Source organism: Aquila chrysaetos, chromosome 3 (genome assembly GCF_900496995.4).
Source record: "Aquila chrysaetos chrysaetos chromosome 3, bAquChr1.4, whole genome shotgun sequence".
Classification (NCBI taxonomy): Eukaryota; Metazoa; Chordata; class Aves; order Accipitriformes; family Accipitridae; genus Aquila; species Aquila chrysaetos.
In genome coordinates this window covers 69,966,108-69,983,703 of record NC_044006.1, presented here as the reverse complement: position 1 = coordinate 69,983,703, position 17,596 = coordinate 69,966,108, and the positions used below count along the sequence as shown (strand labels likewise).

General features: G+C 44.7%; 1 protein-coding gene across 1 annotated transcript in view; it reads right to left on the bottom strand.

Annotated features, from left to right (window-relative positions):
- Nucleotides 1-4,547: 4,547 nt before the first annotated feature.
- Nucleotides 4,548-17,596, bottom strand: part of CNPY1 (canopy FGF signaling regulator 1) — a 98,896-nt gene continuing 85,847 nt past the window's right edge. Inside the window, 1 exon segment of the mRNA XM_030009000.1 lies at nt 4,548-4,567. Within this exon segment, the coding sequence (XP_029864860.1) occupies nt 4,548-4,567 (20 nt within the window).

The following is a 17,596-nucleotide window of genomic DNA, read 5'->3' as shown; positions in this document are numbered from 1 at the left end:
TGTGAATCAGATCCAACACCAAGTCTTGGCATCACGGTGACAGCCGGTCCGTGGTCCTCTTGATGACGAGGTTTGTCCTCAGGCCCAGACTCCATCATATTTGGGAATTGCAGAAAAAAGGCCACAATTTTGGCTAAAAAAGCTTCCTTGGAATTTTTTAATCTAGTGATTTTTCAAACTTTTGTTTTCTGGATTTCAGGTGCATTCAAACTGTGTGGTTTTATTCTCCTCATCTGAGCTGAGTAATCAGGGGCTTGCAGCATCGTCAAATTCTTAAGACCAAAAAACCCTGTAAGGACCATTCTAAGCATCTTCAACTGAAATGCTGCAGTCCAGCATCTGCAAACATCTGCATGTGAGCAAGGGGATGCATTTAAGCACTTACTGAAGCAGTAAGAAAGACAGCATAAGGGGAGAGGACCTGCCCTTCTTACCTGTAGGGTAAGAATTACCCTGCCCTGGGTAAATTCTTACCTGAACCCCAGATTGGAAGGTTGAGTCTGAGTTTGAATCGATTATCTAACTTTAAAGTGTTCATCACAGTGATGTCGTTTCTTCCTCAGGAGCACACGTATTTCTGTTGCTAATTGTAGCCCCAATTATTCTCTCTCATCCCATGGGGGTATAAATCAGCAAAGCAGTTGACCTACTAGTACATACACCCAGGAGGACCTTTCCCACGCAGGGTCCCCTCTAGTTTGGGATTTGGAGGGGACACTCAGGTCTCCACAGACGTTAACTGCTCCCCAGGGGTCTATTCTTGCGGTGCTCCAGTCGAGGGAGTTACATTACGTACGTCAGTAGGTGCAGGATTCGTCCCATGTGAAGGACAACTGTCACTTTATTAAATAGTGATATCAATGATCATCTGCCAGGCAATAGCTGTGCCTCAGTTCATGGCTTTGCATTCAGAAATCGGAGCATCTTCTGATCAAAACACCACTTTTTATAATCTCATCCCACACGGTTTTGCATGTGGTAATACATCCCAGTGAGACTATTAGACAAATAGGGTCTTAAAATCTTATCTCAGATCTTGCTCAAACATGAGATTTTTGTAATCATAAATGCTAAAAATACCACTCACATGTAAGAACGCTAACTGCAAGCGGCATTCAGGCTTGCCTGAAATTGCTGCAGTCCAGGAAAGTCATAGTTAACTCATAACTCTCTTGACAAACAGCTCAGATGACAACATACCTATAATTATAGTTATATCTGATCATGTCGCCTGGGAAAAAAGCAAGGTGATGCTGCAAATGTAGAGGGGCTGCATCCTAGTCTCTATCTCCCAACCAGTGCTCCAGACCCCCTTGGACCTCTCCGGGAATTACTGCTGGCCGATGCTGGCTAGTCGGTCCCGGGAAGGGATCTGCCAGAGATGCTGTACGCTCACCTGCGCATCCCTAATTTCCTGAGCTGTGCGGTACCCACTTGACACGATGCTGGCAAATTAGAGCAGCCTAAAAACGCAGGCAGGTAATAGAAGCAGGGTAGGCTTGAGCTTGCGTCTTCTATCCCTGGGAGGTTTGCAGGGCTGGCAGATGGGAAGCCAAGTACTTACGCCATCGTCATTACTACCATGGTGTCGCTTGTATGCCAGCTCCCTGGGGTGCGAACCAGCCACCGTGGCTGTGCTAGGGACAAAAAGGCCAGTGCACAACAAGGTGGCTGGAGAGAGGCCACAGGGCTGACGAGGCAGCGGCGTTCGTGTCCTATGTCTTCGGGGTTCATCCTGCACGGTGCCACCCTCCTGTGGAGCTGCTACATCAGCATCAGCCTGGGCCACCTCTCGGCTTGCCAACGGAGATAACGCCCTTCGAGATTTACCCAGTCTTCGGTTTGGCGATGCCTTTGCATGTTATGTGCAATCCTAAGCATGAAAAAAACCCTCAACACAACTGGCTTAGCTGGGCAGGTTCCTGCCTGTCCCCTTTTTCTCCGAGCTGAGCACTTGTCCCCACCAAACAAAAGCCCATCGCATGCCCACCAGTTTAGATGGACCACTATCTCTAGCACGGAGCGAGTGGTGATACTCTGTTTTTACACTGCTAGCAAAGATACGAGGCTGTCCTTCTCCTTGCACTTGCTCTAAATACTCACTAGATTCCCAGGATGACTATTCCCAGAAAGAATATTCCCAGGATGAATATTCTTATAAGGTTTTGCAACATTCTTTTTTAGCTGAGACACCAACGTTTCCTAATGCGTAAATTTGCCTTTTTTTCCCCCCTATGCATAAGCCTTAAACTCTATCAATAACTATTTGTTTCATGTGTCTCAGACAAAGTGTAATCAAGAGAGGATGGTGGAGAAGTGTGAAATGACAGAGTGACATTCTATGCTTAAATAAGCAAACTACACCCAAATCGAACAATGGCTTGAAAATGTTTCCATAATAAGGGTGCATAAATTACCCCCATTACTTGGAAAGCTCTTACTTGCATCTTACCAGCCACATTTCTAGTATTCACGAGAGCTGATACACTCCGATCATGATAGACATGCCTCTGTTACAGTAATTATAAAATGCTTTGTGAAAATATCATTGTGTCTACAGAGCTACTGAAGTTGGATGGTCTCCTTGGTATTTGTTTACTGCCTCCATGAATTTAAAAAATATAATTAAAAAGAGGAAGAAAAACTACATTTGGAAAAAGATAGATCACTTTTTGATATTTATTCTCTGTGAGGGAAAAAGAAAGTGTATCTTGGGTTGTGCCAATACATGATATGCACCAACTGGATAATGTAAAATGGGGATGATTCATTGGAAAAACACGGGCAATAAATCCTGATGGGATGAAAACATTTCAAGAAGATACACTGATGGTTTCCCATGTATGATCTCTATTACATATGTGTATGTCCATATGTACAAGAAGGGTCTGGCAGCAGGAAGGCTTTATTCTGAGAGGGTCAAAGCCACCCAGACAGAGGTGGGTGCTGCTGGTGGCGCTGCCCCCGGCTCTGCGCAGCCCCTCTGGACCCCACGGAGGGTGAGAAGATCACTCCTCTCTTGTGCTCTCATCTTACAGTTTGAAAAGGAATTGCTAGTCAGTGCACAAGTATCTTTTTTGGTTTTGGGGTCCTACAACTTGAAAAATAGCAACTTTTATTTTTCCTTTAAAGGGAAATCCCGATACAGTTCAACCAAAAATAGAGCCCTTATGATTATTTATTCCGAGACAATAAATCCCATCACTTTGTATCTTCTTTTTTTCCCTCAAATGTTTTGTTTTAGTTAAATACATCTAGTGATTTAAAGCTATAAAAAGTCAATTTAAGATTCTTTTAGGATTACCCAAAATCTGGAAAGTAATGATATTAATAAATGAAAAAGAAAACACAGCAATAAAAGAGATATGATTTGCTTTTACTTTCTTGGCTGGATTTATCATTATACCAAGGTAACATCAAGTATCTGACCTGCACATGATTTTGGGCATTATTACAATTGCTGGATTCATTAAAAAGATTGTGTTAACTTTATTTTAATAGTATGAGCATCCTGAAGTATAAGTATTCTCAAAATTACAATCAGTGAACATAAATAAAAGACTTGAACATATTTGAAATGCTTTAAAGGATTGTCCTGAATTAATTTCAACACACAATGCAAGAGGAAAATGTACTTGCATCTTATTATTTTTATTATAAAGATGTATGTGGAGCAAGTTTGGAGAGAAATTGTCCACAAGCAGTGAAGTGCAAAGTGTGAAATAATAAATACACTCAGTTTTTAAAAAATTTGCCCAGTTTAACAAGCCAAACAGGGTATGGGTGTATGAAAGGCATCGCCTGTATTTCAAATTAACCAGAGCAAGCCCTTCCACTTACCTGGAAAACCTGATCCGTACACTAAGATTTTGTATGTTAATTTATACTGCAGAGTTCCTAACATCTGACATCAGCTGTAACATTACAAGTTGTGCTATGACTTTATTAAGGGATGACTTCCAAAGCCCTAAAGAATACTTATTATGTTGTAATATATATTTCTGAAGAGGATTAGGTCTTTGATGCTAAAACCTAGACGTTTTAAAAGTGAGTTTACTGAAATGAAAAAGATTACGTACGTTCCTTTGTGTTACACCAGGTAGAGCTTTTTCACCTTCCTTTCAACTGTATCACAAACCTCAGTGGTATCACGACCAAGAAACACATTTAAAATCCCTTGCAGTTTCATTACCGAAATGGGATATTCCAGAAAAGGACCTAGCGCTTGTGCTGAACCACAAACTGAATAGGCAACAATGGGAAAAAAAATGGAAAAATGGGGAAAAACCAGGACACATCCCTTCCTGCAATGTGTTAATGTTAATATCGGACTGAGCAGCAGCTGGATTTCAAGGACTGTGTGTCGTTTTGGATGCCAGACTTTAAAAAGTATTAAAAAAGTTGAAAGAAGAGCAAGAAAGATGAAAAAGTTTAGAAAACTTGACCTGTGAGAAAAGTCTGAGGAAACTGGGTTTGTTTAATTTAGGAAAGAGAGGACGGGTAATGGTTTTCCAAGATGTAAAAGGTTGTTGCAGAGAAAAACACCATCAGTTGTTCTCCAGATCCACTGGGGGAAGAACGAGAAATAATCAGCTTAATTTGCAGCAAAAAAAAAAAAAAAAATGTAGGTTAGATATTAGCTAAAATGTCAAACTATAAAGAGAGTTAAGCACTGGGAGAGGTTACCTGGGAGTATTGTAAAAAATCTGGCACTGGAGGTTTTTGAGGCTGGGTTAGAGGAGCGGTAAGGGATGCTCCTGGTACAGGGAGCTGCCTCGGGCGTGGGACACAGCGTGTCCTTCAGGGCTCACCCAGCCCTGCAGCACTGCCCATTTGCCCCCATAGAAATCAAATGATTTAACTTCATTGCAGAACAGTCTGGTCAGGTTGGGATTGTCAGAGCACGGCATTTTATTTGAAATAGCCCATTTTTCAGTTTTCAGCATCAGGAGGAGTACTTTTCTTTTGGCATTCTCCCCACACTTTTTTGACATTTCTCCTCTCAGGTCAGTCCCTATTTTAATACATACATACATACATACTTCTATATATATATCTTTTAAATAGGAAAATCAATTCATTCCCTTCATTGAAGAGGATTTACATTATACATGTGTAAAAGCAAAAAGCCTCTTATTTTTTCACTGCCTGCAAACCTTGCCAGCATCACCTGCGGTACATGTTCCCCGGAGCCCAGCAACAAAACCAAGCTTGCCTTTCCCTGTGGGATGGCTCATAAATGTCTCAGTTCTCAGCAATGAAGTCTATTGTATCCCCAAGGTCACTTCATGCTCTCAGACAAGGAGATATTGGTCAATACTGCCTTTCTCCTGCAGGCAAAATGCAACTTTTTGTTATTATAGTAAAACTTACTTGCTCAGAAGGGAACTTTCTCAGAGACCTGTTTGAAATGGTGCCATGAACTCCCTTAGGAACTATGGAGCACTGAAAATCCAACCACACCTGGGGTTTTGCAGGAAAAAAAAGGAGTGAAATCTTATTTTTTCTGATGTAAAAAGAGAAGAGTGAAGGAAAGGAAAGGAAAGGAAAGGAAAGGAAAGGAAAGGAAAGGAAAGGAAAGGAAAGGAAAGGAAAGGAAAGGAAAGGAAAGGAAAGGAAAGGAAAGGAAAGGAAAGGAAAGGAAAGGAAAGGAAAGGAAAGGAAAGGAAAGCTTTGGCTTCCTTAGGAATGCATAAAAAAAAAGTAAACCACACATGGACAAGAGAAGTATTTGTTATGGTACACCATGAGGCATTAAGCACTGATATCAATAAAAGACTATAAGAAATCAAGAATGAGACTTCCACTCCCAGCTGCCATGCTCTTCCCTCTCTGCCACGATCGCTGCTCACTCCCACGCCTCGGTTTGCACGGAGGCATGTGTCCTGCCACATGCATCCCCATCATCCCTGCTTGTGGGGCAAAGCTGGGAGCTGATGGGGGTATTTTTTCGATAGGTCACAGCAATGAGCACCAGACTTTGTGGATGGCTGGAGAGGGAGAGCAAGGTCACTGTGGGAGAGATGCTCATGAGCTCATAGCCCAACGGCTAGAGCAGTCGCTTGCGAGAAAGGATCCTGGTCCTTGCACTGAATCTATATGTTATATTGAAACCATCAGTGGGTAAAATATGGAAAGGCTAGAAGCAGGTCTCCCCTTTAGCCAGTGACCAAGCCACTGGGTTTGGTGAGGCTCCTTACTGGGGGATGAAGGGCACTGGCTGTGCATCGAGCGGTGCAGGCTCAGCCTCTCGCCCTACGCTGTAATCAGTTTTCCAGTTACAGGACAAACGCCTTTTTGTCTTTATCAGGGCTGCTGAAAACCTGTAAAAATTTTAAATGTATTTTAAATGTACGAGATTAAAAAAAAAATGGAAAGGGAGAGGTGAATGGAGTACATTTGCACAGTGGCTCAACTTGAGAAGTGTGTAAATCTGCACTCTTTTCATCCAGCTCTGTTCTCTTCTCAAAGAAAATCCCCAGTGAAATACTATTCAGAAAAGAGTCACTTTCAAATACGGGAAATGACAGTGCTTTTAAAGTGGCATCTACATGCCCCAAATCCAGGGAAATCTTAAAGATACAGCATGAATCTGCTCTCAAGCACCAATGCCATCATACTTTCAGACATAGAATAAAACTGTATCTGATAGAAAAGTTGCTTGCCAAGGTCTGTGTGCCAAACAGACCCCGACTGTATTCTCTCCATTAAATCAAACACTTCTCTTACACAGTAAAAATGGAACATAGATCAGCAAGAACAGAGTTATACTGAAACAAATATCCGTAGGTGCTATCGGGAAGCGAGGGAACTGTGTTTAAGTGATGTGCTATCAGCTCACAGTCAGGTCACCTCAAGATACACAACACTGTCAGGTCCCTCAGCAGCGCAGGATAGCTTGTTTCTGTCTGGTTACAAGATATTTGCCCACTACTCGTAAGTTTAAATTGTACTTTTCACCATTTATATTGACAAGGTGCATCAAAAGGTGATTCAGGATGTTAGGAAGATTTTGGAAAGGAACATCCACATTTGCCCCTGGTAGCAGAAAGCCTCAGTTCAGAACTGTACGCCATTACATTATATTGTCGGTCCCTGATGTTGCCAATATTTTCAAAATTTTCTGTACCTGATTTTCCCTAACTGTAACAAAGAGCTCTTATCGTGGCCCTTTCTTACTTACTATTTCTGCCCAACAAATTCCTTTTTTAGAAAGAAAGCAAAACAAGGCTCCTCTTCCCCTCCACAAACCTTTTTATCAAATCCAAAGCCTCTTCCGTATTACCTGGACTCCCTGGCCCGGCTCCTATTCCTGTCCTCCAGCTTCTGTGAAGCACCTTCTCTCCTCTTTCTCCCATCTCAACAAATACATATGCATCCTACTATAAAAAAAAAAGAAGAAAATTCAAACAGGCACAAGAGTATCAATTTTCCAGATTTTCAGTTGGGTTGGGTATTAGAGCTGCAAATGTTCTGGTCTTCCACCCCTCGATCCTTAACGTTTCTTCCCCTCTCTTGCTATTCCCTGAGCATCCCTCTATCCTGCTGTTTGCATGGTGCCTTTCCCTTTCCCGTTCTCATTCCCATCTTTTCCTTTGACTTGCTGTTGCTCAGAAGCTTCCACCCATCCCTCCCTCCATGGTAGCTCACAGGCTGATCAGCCACATGGAGAAAGGTCTGGCTGCACCAAGCTGCGTGTTCAGCCTGTGGTTCTGCTGCCTCCTTCCCTGGGCTGGAGGCAGAGCGGGTGCTTGATTCGAGGGCGTCCACCAAGCCATGACCTGGGTTTCAATCTCCCTTCCCTGCAGCCGTGGTTTTCATTGCCACCTGACTTAGCACCCCAAACCAGAGGCTTCAGAGGAGCCAGCGACATGAGCCTCAGCTCCAATATTTGAATTTTTCTCGCTGCTTCTCTTTTCTGCTCCTGTTTCTCAACACACATCTCAAGTTGGTCCTGCAGCCACTTTGCTGCATGCCCGCTCCCTCACCAGGTGTTGCTGGCGTTGGGGCCCATGAACATACCACTTCTGTGTTGAAATAAGGGAGGAATGGTGAAAGACAGAGCCAGCTTTGCCTTCACCCGCTCCTGCTTGTGGGGATAGGCACCTCGCCGGCACGGGCTCTCCGTCCGTATTACTCTGCCTTTGTTCATAACTCAATCCTGCCAGCCTCTGAACTATTTTTATTGCTCTCCTCTGAATAATTTTCAATCTGTCACTATCTTTCAGGTAATGTGGTGCCCATAATTAAATACTGCAGGCGCTACCGCACCAGAGCCATATGCAGACGGACTATTACCTTCTTGCGCTGTGATGTGATGTCTTCAGCCCCAAATCAAATTGGCCTTTTTTTGCTGCCATATCTCAAGGCAAACTCATGTCTAATTTACTCCACACTATCATCTCTAGATCTCTTGCAGCATTACTGCTTCTTGGTTTTTTATCACTGATTGAATATCTGGGGTTTAGATTATTTTTCCACAAATGTAGTAGCTTCTATTTTCTATGTTGAATCTCATTTTATTCCCCACTCATTTTTCCTGCCTTTTCAGATTCCTGTACGTTATTTTGCTCTCGTCTTTGGGATTTCCAAATCCACCCACCTGAGTCTAGTTTGCACATTACATCAACAAACCATTCACTACTTCTTTTAGATCATTACAATAGCTGGTAAATAAGCTCCGCATTCAGCAAATCATTTCAGCACATGCTTATAACCTTTAGGAGTCAATAGGGCTCAGGTATGTGATAAAGTGCATGCTGGCACGCTCGTTAGTTTGATTGTAATAGGGAGAGCATCCTTCATGTTTGAAGAGCAGCAGGTATTTGTGGTGGGGCTGTAGCAGGGAGGGAGAGGGTGACATGGGGCAGAGGAAAGGATGCACTGAATATCACTGGTGAAGAAAACCCATCACGGGCTGCCAAGTGCATCCGCATGTCCTCACCTGTGTGGCCGGGGCTTGCGTTGGGGTCTTGCCCAGTTGAGATGCCACTGGAGGCTCCCCCAGATCAGCTCATTGCCATTCCTCAGTTCTTTCTGCTGAGAGATGTTCGAAACCACGTCAATCTGAATTAATGTTGGGAGTAAGACGCCGGGAGACAGCAGTGACTGTTTTATTAAAATCCAAGGACCCAACTGAGCAGTCCTGAACTGTGCTCACATGGATAATCCCACATATTTTGAGTGTCAGACCTGAATTCACAAATTTTCTATTTCTATAAAAAGGAACTCAGTGTCTGCTGGTCAAGATTTGCTTTTCATAAATCCATGCTGCTTGTTTACTCTGTTAACCTCTAAGTGCCCAATCCCACCAAAGCCAATGGAAAGATGCCCTTTGACTCCCAACATCTTCAGATCTGGCTGCAAGGATTTACCTACCTGGAGAAAAATGTCTGCAGTATCTACAGTGAAATAAAATCAGTTTCAACATCTGAAATACATTCTTTGGATAATCTGCTCTAAAGTAAAAGGCATTTGCTTCTGGAAAGCTCCACTCAGAAGATACGGTGATTATTTGGAACCAAAACCTCATTTATCAGGCGATATTGCCCCCATGGGGAGGTGCTCCAGAGCAGCTATTTCTTAGTCTCCCCCCCTTTTTTTTTTTTTTGGCAGAATGGCTTATTTTGGCCAATTTCCCTACACAGACAAGCCCCAACTGATGTTTCTTTTATACTATTTGTACCTTTACTTGAATTGGTACAGTAGATCTGTTATCTTTACTAGAAAACAAGCAGGACCAGCTTTCTTCTGGCATCGTTAACATTTTCTTCCTATTTTTCCTGTAACTCTTCAGCTTTTCATTAAGAAAAGAAAAGAAATCAGCAGTGCTTTAGGACATTTGTTAGCTGATTCCCTTAGCGGTGAAGAAATCCAGGTTAGGTAGTTTATATATGGTCATATTTTGTAGAATCAAACGGAATTGCCTTATTTATTCTGCTTCTCCTTAAGAAATTCCAGTTCAGATCCTGTAGTTATTTGAGTAAACAGGTTTGTCGTAGGACTACTTGTGAAAAGCCAGTTTCAAGCATATATGTAAGAATATTTTTGGAAAATAAACTGTGATGGTGAAGAAGGCTGGCTGATGGCAAGCTGATTCCTGACAGGGAGGCTTCCACCCACTTGCTCAGGCGAGAGCAGCGCAAACCCTGACCTGCCTGTCCACTCAGATGAACCCACACAGCCTCAGGTTGGAGGAACAAATGCTCACAGTGAACAAGTCAGCACCGATGCACGCTTCACAAATAATATTTCAGAAAACACTGTGCAAGAATATTTAATAACAGACATCTCAGAAATCTATAATACCCTCTGAGACAGCTTGTGACCAAAAAGCAGGAAAAAATTGAACAGGTAATTTGCTGTACATTTTTCCACTGTTGTTACATTTGCTTGCTTATTTATTTTACTAAGTTTTCTGACCTTCCTACAAAAATCACCTCAACTTCTTTTATTCTTATTAAGGCTAGATTTTTTTTTTTAAAAGTTCATCTGTCCAGCCATTTTTGATTCACCCTTAATTTAATCCCGTTCTAATTAATTAATGGGCCTACTGTCTCTCCAGAATGTCTTTTCTCTTTGATACAGGTTTTAAAGCCCTTTTTAAGTTCTTTGGTTAGCTTTAAATTCTTTTTTTCCCCTTATCCTTATTATTTCCCCTATAATCCCTAACTGAATTTGAGTATGCTTGTTTGATTCCTTTCCCTGCCCCCTCTTGCTTTCTAATTTTGACTACAGCTTTTTTTTTCTTTTTTTTTTAATTAAAAAAAATTAAAGCCTCAGATCTTTGCACAGTCCCTTATGAAGCCACATTGGCCGCTTCTTGTTCTCTCCGTTCTTCATTTTGAGAGGAGCAGGAGTCTCTTGCAGCTTAATTATGGTTTCTTGCAGGAGTCCCCCTGCTTCCCCTCACGCTGGTGGCTGTACAGTATTCCTCCTCCTCCACAGACTTTTGTTAAATACAGTATGCACGGCGCGTACCAACCTTAGATCCACCAGATTTCTCCCCCATTGATATATAAAAATACCTGCCTATGGGTTTACATCCAGGTGGGCTTTTTGCTGTCCCTTGCCTTGTTTCTGGCATTAAATCTGCTTCCAGAAGGACCAGGGGATGCTGCTCCTTTTGTTAGCTTCAGCACTTGATTTTTTAAATTGTTCTCCAGCAAACACAGCTACAAGGTCACAATCGATCCACAGTCAACGTTTTGGCACATTTTATATATTTCACTTGAATATAGCTGAAACCAGGGCCAGATCCTGCATGGGTGTAAACCTCTGCAGCCTTTTACTCCCCTAGACCTGCTTTCTGCAGGCGGTGGATGTGGCTCAAAGTTCCTCAAGACACTTGGGAGTGATTTCAAACCCTTCTAATTTTCCTGATAATATTGGCACTCCTGGGTGCTGGTTTCCTGGTAGCTTAATTTTTTTTTTTTTTCTCTATATATAAACCTGCAAATGTTGATAGCTTGAGTTTCTGGAATCAACTCTCAGTCCTCATGAAGCTATTTTAATTAGAATGGGGGGGCTCTGTTAACTAAAAGTGGAAGAAATATTGATATGAGGATGCTCTGAATTTTGCTCAGCCTAGCGAGCATCTTCTAACTCTTTGTGAATGCTGAACTATAAGAAATTTTAGAGTTGGGGGGGGCTACTTTTTTTCTCTTCTTTTTTTCTCCTTTTTTCTCTTTTTTTCTCTTTTCTTTTTTTCTCCTTTTTTTCTCTCCCCTCCCGCCTTTTTTCCTCCATCACCTACTATTACCACCTAAACCCTTTTGTTCTCGCATCTGTAAAATACCACATTCCCAGCCACCTTTTTCACAACATGCACTGAAACCCAGCAGGTTTATAATATCTTCCCCATCCCTAAGCCCACATCGGATGCCTTACAGTCCTGTCATATTTGTTTACATCCACTTGGTTTTAGTTCCTCGCTCTTTTTCCTCCGTAGAGCCTTCGCCCCCGGTTTCCTTTGAGCTGCCTTTCATGCCAGCAGACTCTGGCCGGTTAATTGTTCATCCGGGATAGGCGAGGTTGAGCCGGGCTGAGATGCGTTTCCTCTTGTTGTGACAATTGTTCGGACTGTTCGCCACTTCACGCTCGGATGAGTTTTTCTCTCTCCGCTGCCCGTACCGCCTCGGTTGGCTCTCCCGCGTCTCCTGGGCGCAGATGCATCCCAACACGGCGCTGCTTTGGCTTCCCCTTCGGTGAGACTTTTCCCCTGCCTTTGCAGCGGATTTTCAGCCGTTCGGGGTTGGGTCTTTTCGCCATCCTCCGCCGGGGCTGGGGGTTTTGTCCCAGAGTCAGCGTTGTGCGGGCTGCCCCAATATTGACTTCCAGTCCTTCTGGACTTTTATTTTATTTCATTCAATGTTGGCACCATATGGCAACTATGGCAACTGAATATATAACCCTATTCAATTTCTGACTCCAGTCTGGCATATTAAAGGGCTCCATGCTCTGGTCTGGAGGAAAAAAAAGTGATTCCTACAGGACATAGTGGTAGAGAAGTTCAAATAACGTTTAGCTGCCTTTAAAGTTTCCCTTTTCTAATACGACAAACAGGAAAAAAAAAAGAAGTTAAATATATTTGACAAGGTTTCATATAGGGCAAACGTATAATATACGATGTTGAAAGCGTAACAGGTTAGTCTGAATTAATAATACAATTATAGTATATATAAAATCACATTATATGTAAGGTCCACTGGCAACATATTTGTGTTTATTTTTGTTTCATTTTATTTGCAAAGAAAGCTGGAACCCACTGCTTCTCAGAAAGTCAGCTGCTAATAAAGCAGCTGGCTAATAAAGGGCAAAAATTAACGTCTGAGGGAAATATTTAAAAGCATCCCAGTGACTTAGGGACGTGCGTCAGCTGGGACACATCATTTATTTAGGCATTTTTGGAAGTTGCAACTGGAGTGCGCACTTGCTCACGTGGGTAGTTTTACTTGTGCACTCCCTTTGAATTCAAGTTAAGGTTACTCATGTGCATAACTCTCTTCAGGACTGGGCCCTACGGCTGTTTCTTCCTCCTGAAAAGATACTGAGGGAACTAATTTTTCTGATGATTAATCTCAAACACTGCACCTGCAGTGCCTGTTTTCACTTGAATGAGAAGAGATTGATTTATCTAGCTATCTTTCTGTCTGTCTCATTATCCATCTCCCGTAGCATCTCAGTGCCTCAAAAAATGATGACGAACTTATCTTCCCAATAGCCATACAAGGCAGGGCAGTATTATCTCCGCTTGCCAGATGGGGAGATCAAGGTAGGAAGCAGCAAAGTGATATGCCTGAGGTCATGTCAGAAGTTGGTGGCAGAGCCAGGCAGTGCAAAGAGCTTCCCGGACTCCCAGACCCATGCCATAATCCCAGTGCCACCCAGACTGCTTTTTAGATCCTCTGAAAAGGATTAATAAATCCTGCCGCTCAAATCCCAGCTCCTCTTCGTGGAGGAGCAAAACCTTGCTATGGTCCAGCACGACTGATTTCCTGCACTGCTAGCTGAGCAGAGAGCTGCAAAACACACATCCCCTGGCAAGGAAGCTGCGCAAGGGCTGGAAGAAAGGAGCAGCTTCTCTTATTCTTTAAGAGCAAGAAAAATATCACTGCCAAAGCTAGGATAAAAAGTAGACATCTCTTGAGGTTCCTCCCGTGCTCGCCTGCAGCGCGGAGCTCTAGTTAGTTAGGCAGGGGGGAAGGCGAGCACAGGGGGCTGCTTGGAGGGACCCCAGCTACGAGCGTGGCATGGGCAGAGCGGCTACGCCGTGGGTTGGGGTCTGCTTTGGGTGGGTGAATACTTGAGGGGTCAGCTGGGAGAAGGATGCTGGTGGACCCACTGGGCGTTCCCACCACTTGGCAGTCCCTGCCCAGCACACAGGGAGCTGAAGAACACATTCAGTGGTTGTGTCTCCAGTGGCTGGAAAGCAGTCCAGTCCTGGCCATGCTGCGTGGAAAGTCCTTGCGGTAATTATCTTTGACGCAATGTTTTTGCATGAGTATTTCAATGTTTGTGGGAGCGATTCCCTGCCAGCACTGAGGGCTTTCCCTGAAGACATGTAATCCCATCCCTCTTCCAAGGTGAGCCAACAGAGAGCAGCTCCAAGGTGAGAGTCACCCACCCTAACGTGTGGTCTGCTGAACACCCTGGGTAACCTGGGTTTCTTGTCTGACTCCAAATCACAGCTTGAATCCTGGCTCCCCATAGTACCTAGGGGTGACCCAGACACTGGCCTTCCCTGGTGCTTCCCGTCCTGCTCGTCTAGCCCCGAACTGCTGGAGTGCAGCTCTGACCTGCTCCAGACAGGACCTGGCTTTGTGGGGATCCCACCAGGAGCACGCCATGAGAGAGGCCATCTGACAAACTCTCAGGCATCCCAAGGTCAGCGGAGGGGACATTTTTGTGGATATCTGTAAAGGCGGACACAAACCGGAGCACCGAGCCCAGGGCAGAGCCACCAGCGTGCCCGCAGAGCTGTTGCCTGGACAAAAGCAGGTGACACCACTGCAATTGCAGGCTTGCCAGGCTGAAATCCTACAGCAAACGGGCAAACAGTATTAATTAAATTCCAAACCCACCAGCTTTAATTAACTTTTTTGCTGTCCTGGTGCCCAGTAGCACCTCCTACCCCCAGCACCAGGAGGACGACACTGTGATGGCCACCAGCTGATGGAGGTGGCACCGTGGCTGCCCAGGCGCCTGGTCATGACCTAGCTGGGTGCCAATGTGGCTGCTGGGGATGGCAGAACCCACAGCAAAGCCAGCTTTGTCCTCTTGCCCCAGCCCCAGCCAAATCCTGGGGGATGTCCCTGCTGAAGCCATTTTTAGGGTGCACCGGAGGAGGAACTGGCTCACTGCAGGTTATCTTTTCCAGACACATTAGCTCCATTGCTTTCAACAGGGCTACAAGCATGGAGGACCTTACTTTTCTTTTTTCTTAATGTGTATCTTAATGCGCAGTCGATGGGGCTAGTTATCTTGTCAGGGGCCTGGGGTAAGCAGGGGGCTGATGGGTGACTGCAGCCAGCAATAGTTCTTCGCATGCGGCTTTGTAGTGTGCACCCAAGTATTACAAGCCTGGGTCCAATACAAATAAATAATTAAGTGTATTTCCTGGGGCAAGAAAATGAAGACTTGGAGCTGTGGCAAGAATGAATAAGTACAAGACCTCTAGACCTGCAGTGCATGCACGCCGCGTGTGACTGACAGTGGGTTTCTTGCAGGCATCACATCAAAATACTCCAGAAAACTGCTGTGCCCGGTGTCACCGAGAGGCGAGGCTTCAGCCCTGCCTCCCCTGCCAAAGGAGGGGACCCGGCACGCCAGGCGGGGGCTGTGATGGATTTTGAGCAGCCCTAGGAAACTTTGCTGTGCTTCAGACGGTGCCATTGATTTAACATGTCGGTCTTTGAGTGAAGAGGAAGATGAAGGCCTTCCTCTCCCCCAGCCTTGCAGGTGGAGGGCGGGCAGCACTTGAACCTCCAGGCAGGGCCCCCAAGGGAGAAGCGAGTTGTCACCCGTGTCCCCACGAGGCTCCTGGCTCCCTCCAAAGCTGGCTATCCTCCCACCTCCCACCTCAGCCCACCCGCTCGAGTTGTCCCACTCCTGGCAGGATTCAGGGCATCCTTATTTCCTCAGAAACATTGGTGCAAGCCTTAAGAAAGGAGGGAGCTCTAATCCTTGGCACTAAAGATCCTCCCATCATGCAGGCTGCTGTGCTGGGGATGCCCAATACCAGGGACCGCTGCTTGGCACATGGGGCTCTTGGTAGGTGCACTGGGAAAATGGGTCAGCATAAAAGCCATCCTTTTCCAGAGCACTCCTGGGATGCCTCCTAAATGTATTTCTAATACGTAAAACAGAGTGGGGATGGCTGGTGCATGGGCAGCAAGAAGGCTCTACATACACCTGTGTGCTCAGCTTGCTGCTACAGAGGGAAGGGGCCAAAATTAAGGTCCCCAAATCTTCACCCATTTCCCCAGCCGGGCCAGCTGGAGTCTCTGCAGAGGTTTCTCCATTTTGGAGAATGTCACCTTTGAAGCAAGGTCTGCATCCTGCAGCAGGTCGATGCAGCATGAAATGCTCCCAGGGCAGGTCTGCACATTCACCACCAGCTCCATCATGGGACCATTGTATAACAGACACCCGGTATCACTGTTTGAGTTTGCATTTTGGCCTGTTCTTTTCCAATAACCTGAGTTTTTCCTCTTCTCTCCCTGTAAGTTGGTTTATACTTACCTTCTATTTAATTTCCTTTGAGGATCTTGGTTTCTTTTCAGTTTTGGAAATAACTTTTCTCACATTTTAGGGGAAAAGAAATGCAGCCCAGTGTTTCCTGCATCCCTCAGCGGATGCTACACTGCCACCTGCACTACTGTCACGGCTGTTTGGGGGAGGGACAGTCAACACTTTCTTGTTTTTAACAATTTTGCTAGTGCCTGTTTTTATGAAAAAATAATTTAAAAGTCATTCTTGACAAAGATACCCCAACAGTACTTAATTTTCCCTGGTACACCTATAGCTCCTCTCTGTCATGTGCTCAACTGGTTTGGGTTCCCCACTCCAGTTCCCAGTATCCCTTGTGCCTCGTGCAGCCCTACTCTAACCCCTGATCCATGCTAGGTCTTTTCTCTCTCTTTTCTTTATTCTTCTCATATGTCCTCACTCCTTAGGTTTTTTTCAGCCTTCTTGACTCTGCCCCAGCCCTTCACTTCTCTTCTACAGCCTGGCTCCTCCCTGGACTTTCCCTCTTTGCTTCTCCCTGGGGTTTCAGAGCCTTCCCTGGAAAGACACAAGCACTCAGCAGGACACAACTGACTCAGAGGGGACAACAGCACAAAGTCTTCCTTTCTAGAAAAGGCAGGGACCAAGTTTGAAACCTTTAGACATCCATGAACCTTGGAGTACGTGTTACTGAACAGGCTATGTAGTGTAAGACTGTGCCCTAGCTCTGCCTTAGTTTTTCCTCTGTTCTTTGCCTTAATTCAGAAGCCTTCACATGGTGAAGAACATTAATTTGCTTCAAGGATTACACTTTAATAACTTCAAAATTGTCCTTCTGCTCATGACCTGGAGGAGATTTCTTAGAGGTAACTACCTCCAAAAGAAGCAAGTCTGCAACCTGTCAGCGAAACAGCTACTGCAAAATTGCTTTGCCAGAGTGAGCATCGCGTCCTCTTGCCATGACACATGGACAATGCTGCGCAGAAGCGTGGCTGGGACTCCAGGTTTGCTAGACCACACACCTTCTCACCCTCTCCTTTCCCACGTGGACTCATCCGTGCCACAAACTCTGGAAGACTTGGACTGAATGACCACAAATCCAAGCCACTCCTTGCACCATCAGCTGCACAGGGGAGAGGTGGGTTTTTGCCAGTCAGTCCTATCCCGCCCTCCTTCAGTTTATTCAAGTTTTGACCAGTAAAAGTTGCTATTTCTGGTGGCATATCTATCCAAAGGGGCTGGTAACTTGTTTGAAATAAGGGGCTGTGCCTGTTCATCCCCAGGAGTGAGGAAACTGGGCCAGAGGAAACTCATCCAGGCAGAGTCAAAGAGCAGCAGCTGGACTGAAACTGAGTTCATCAGGTTAAAA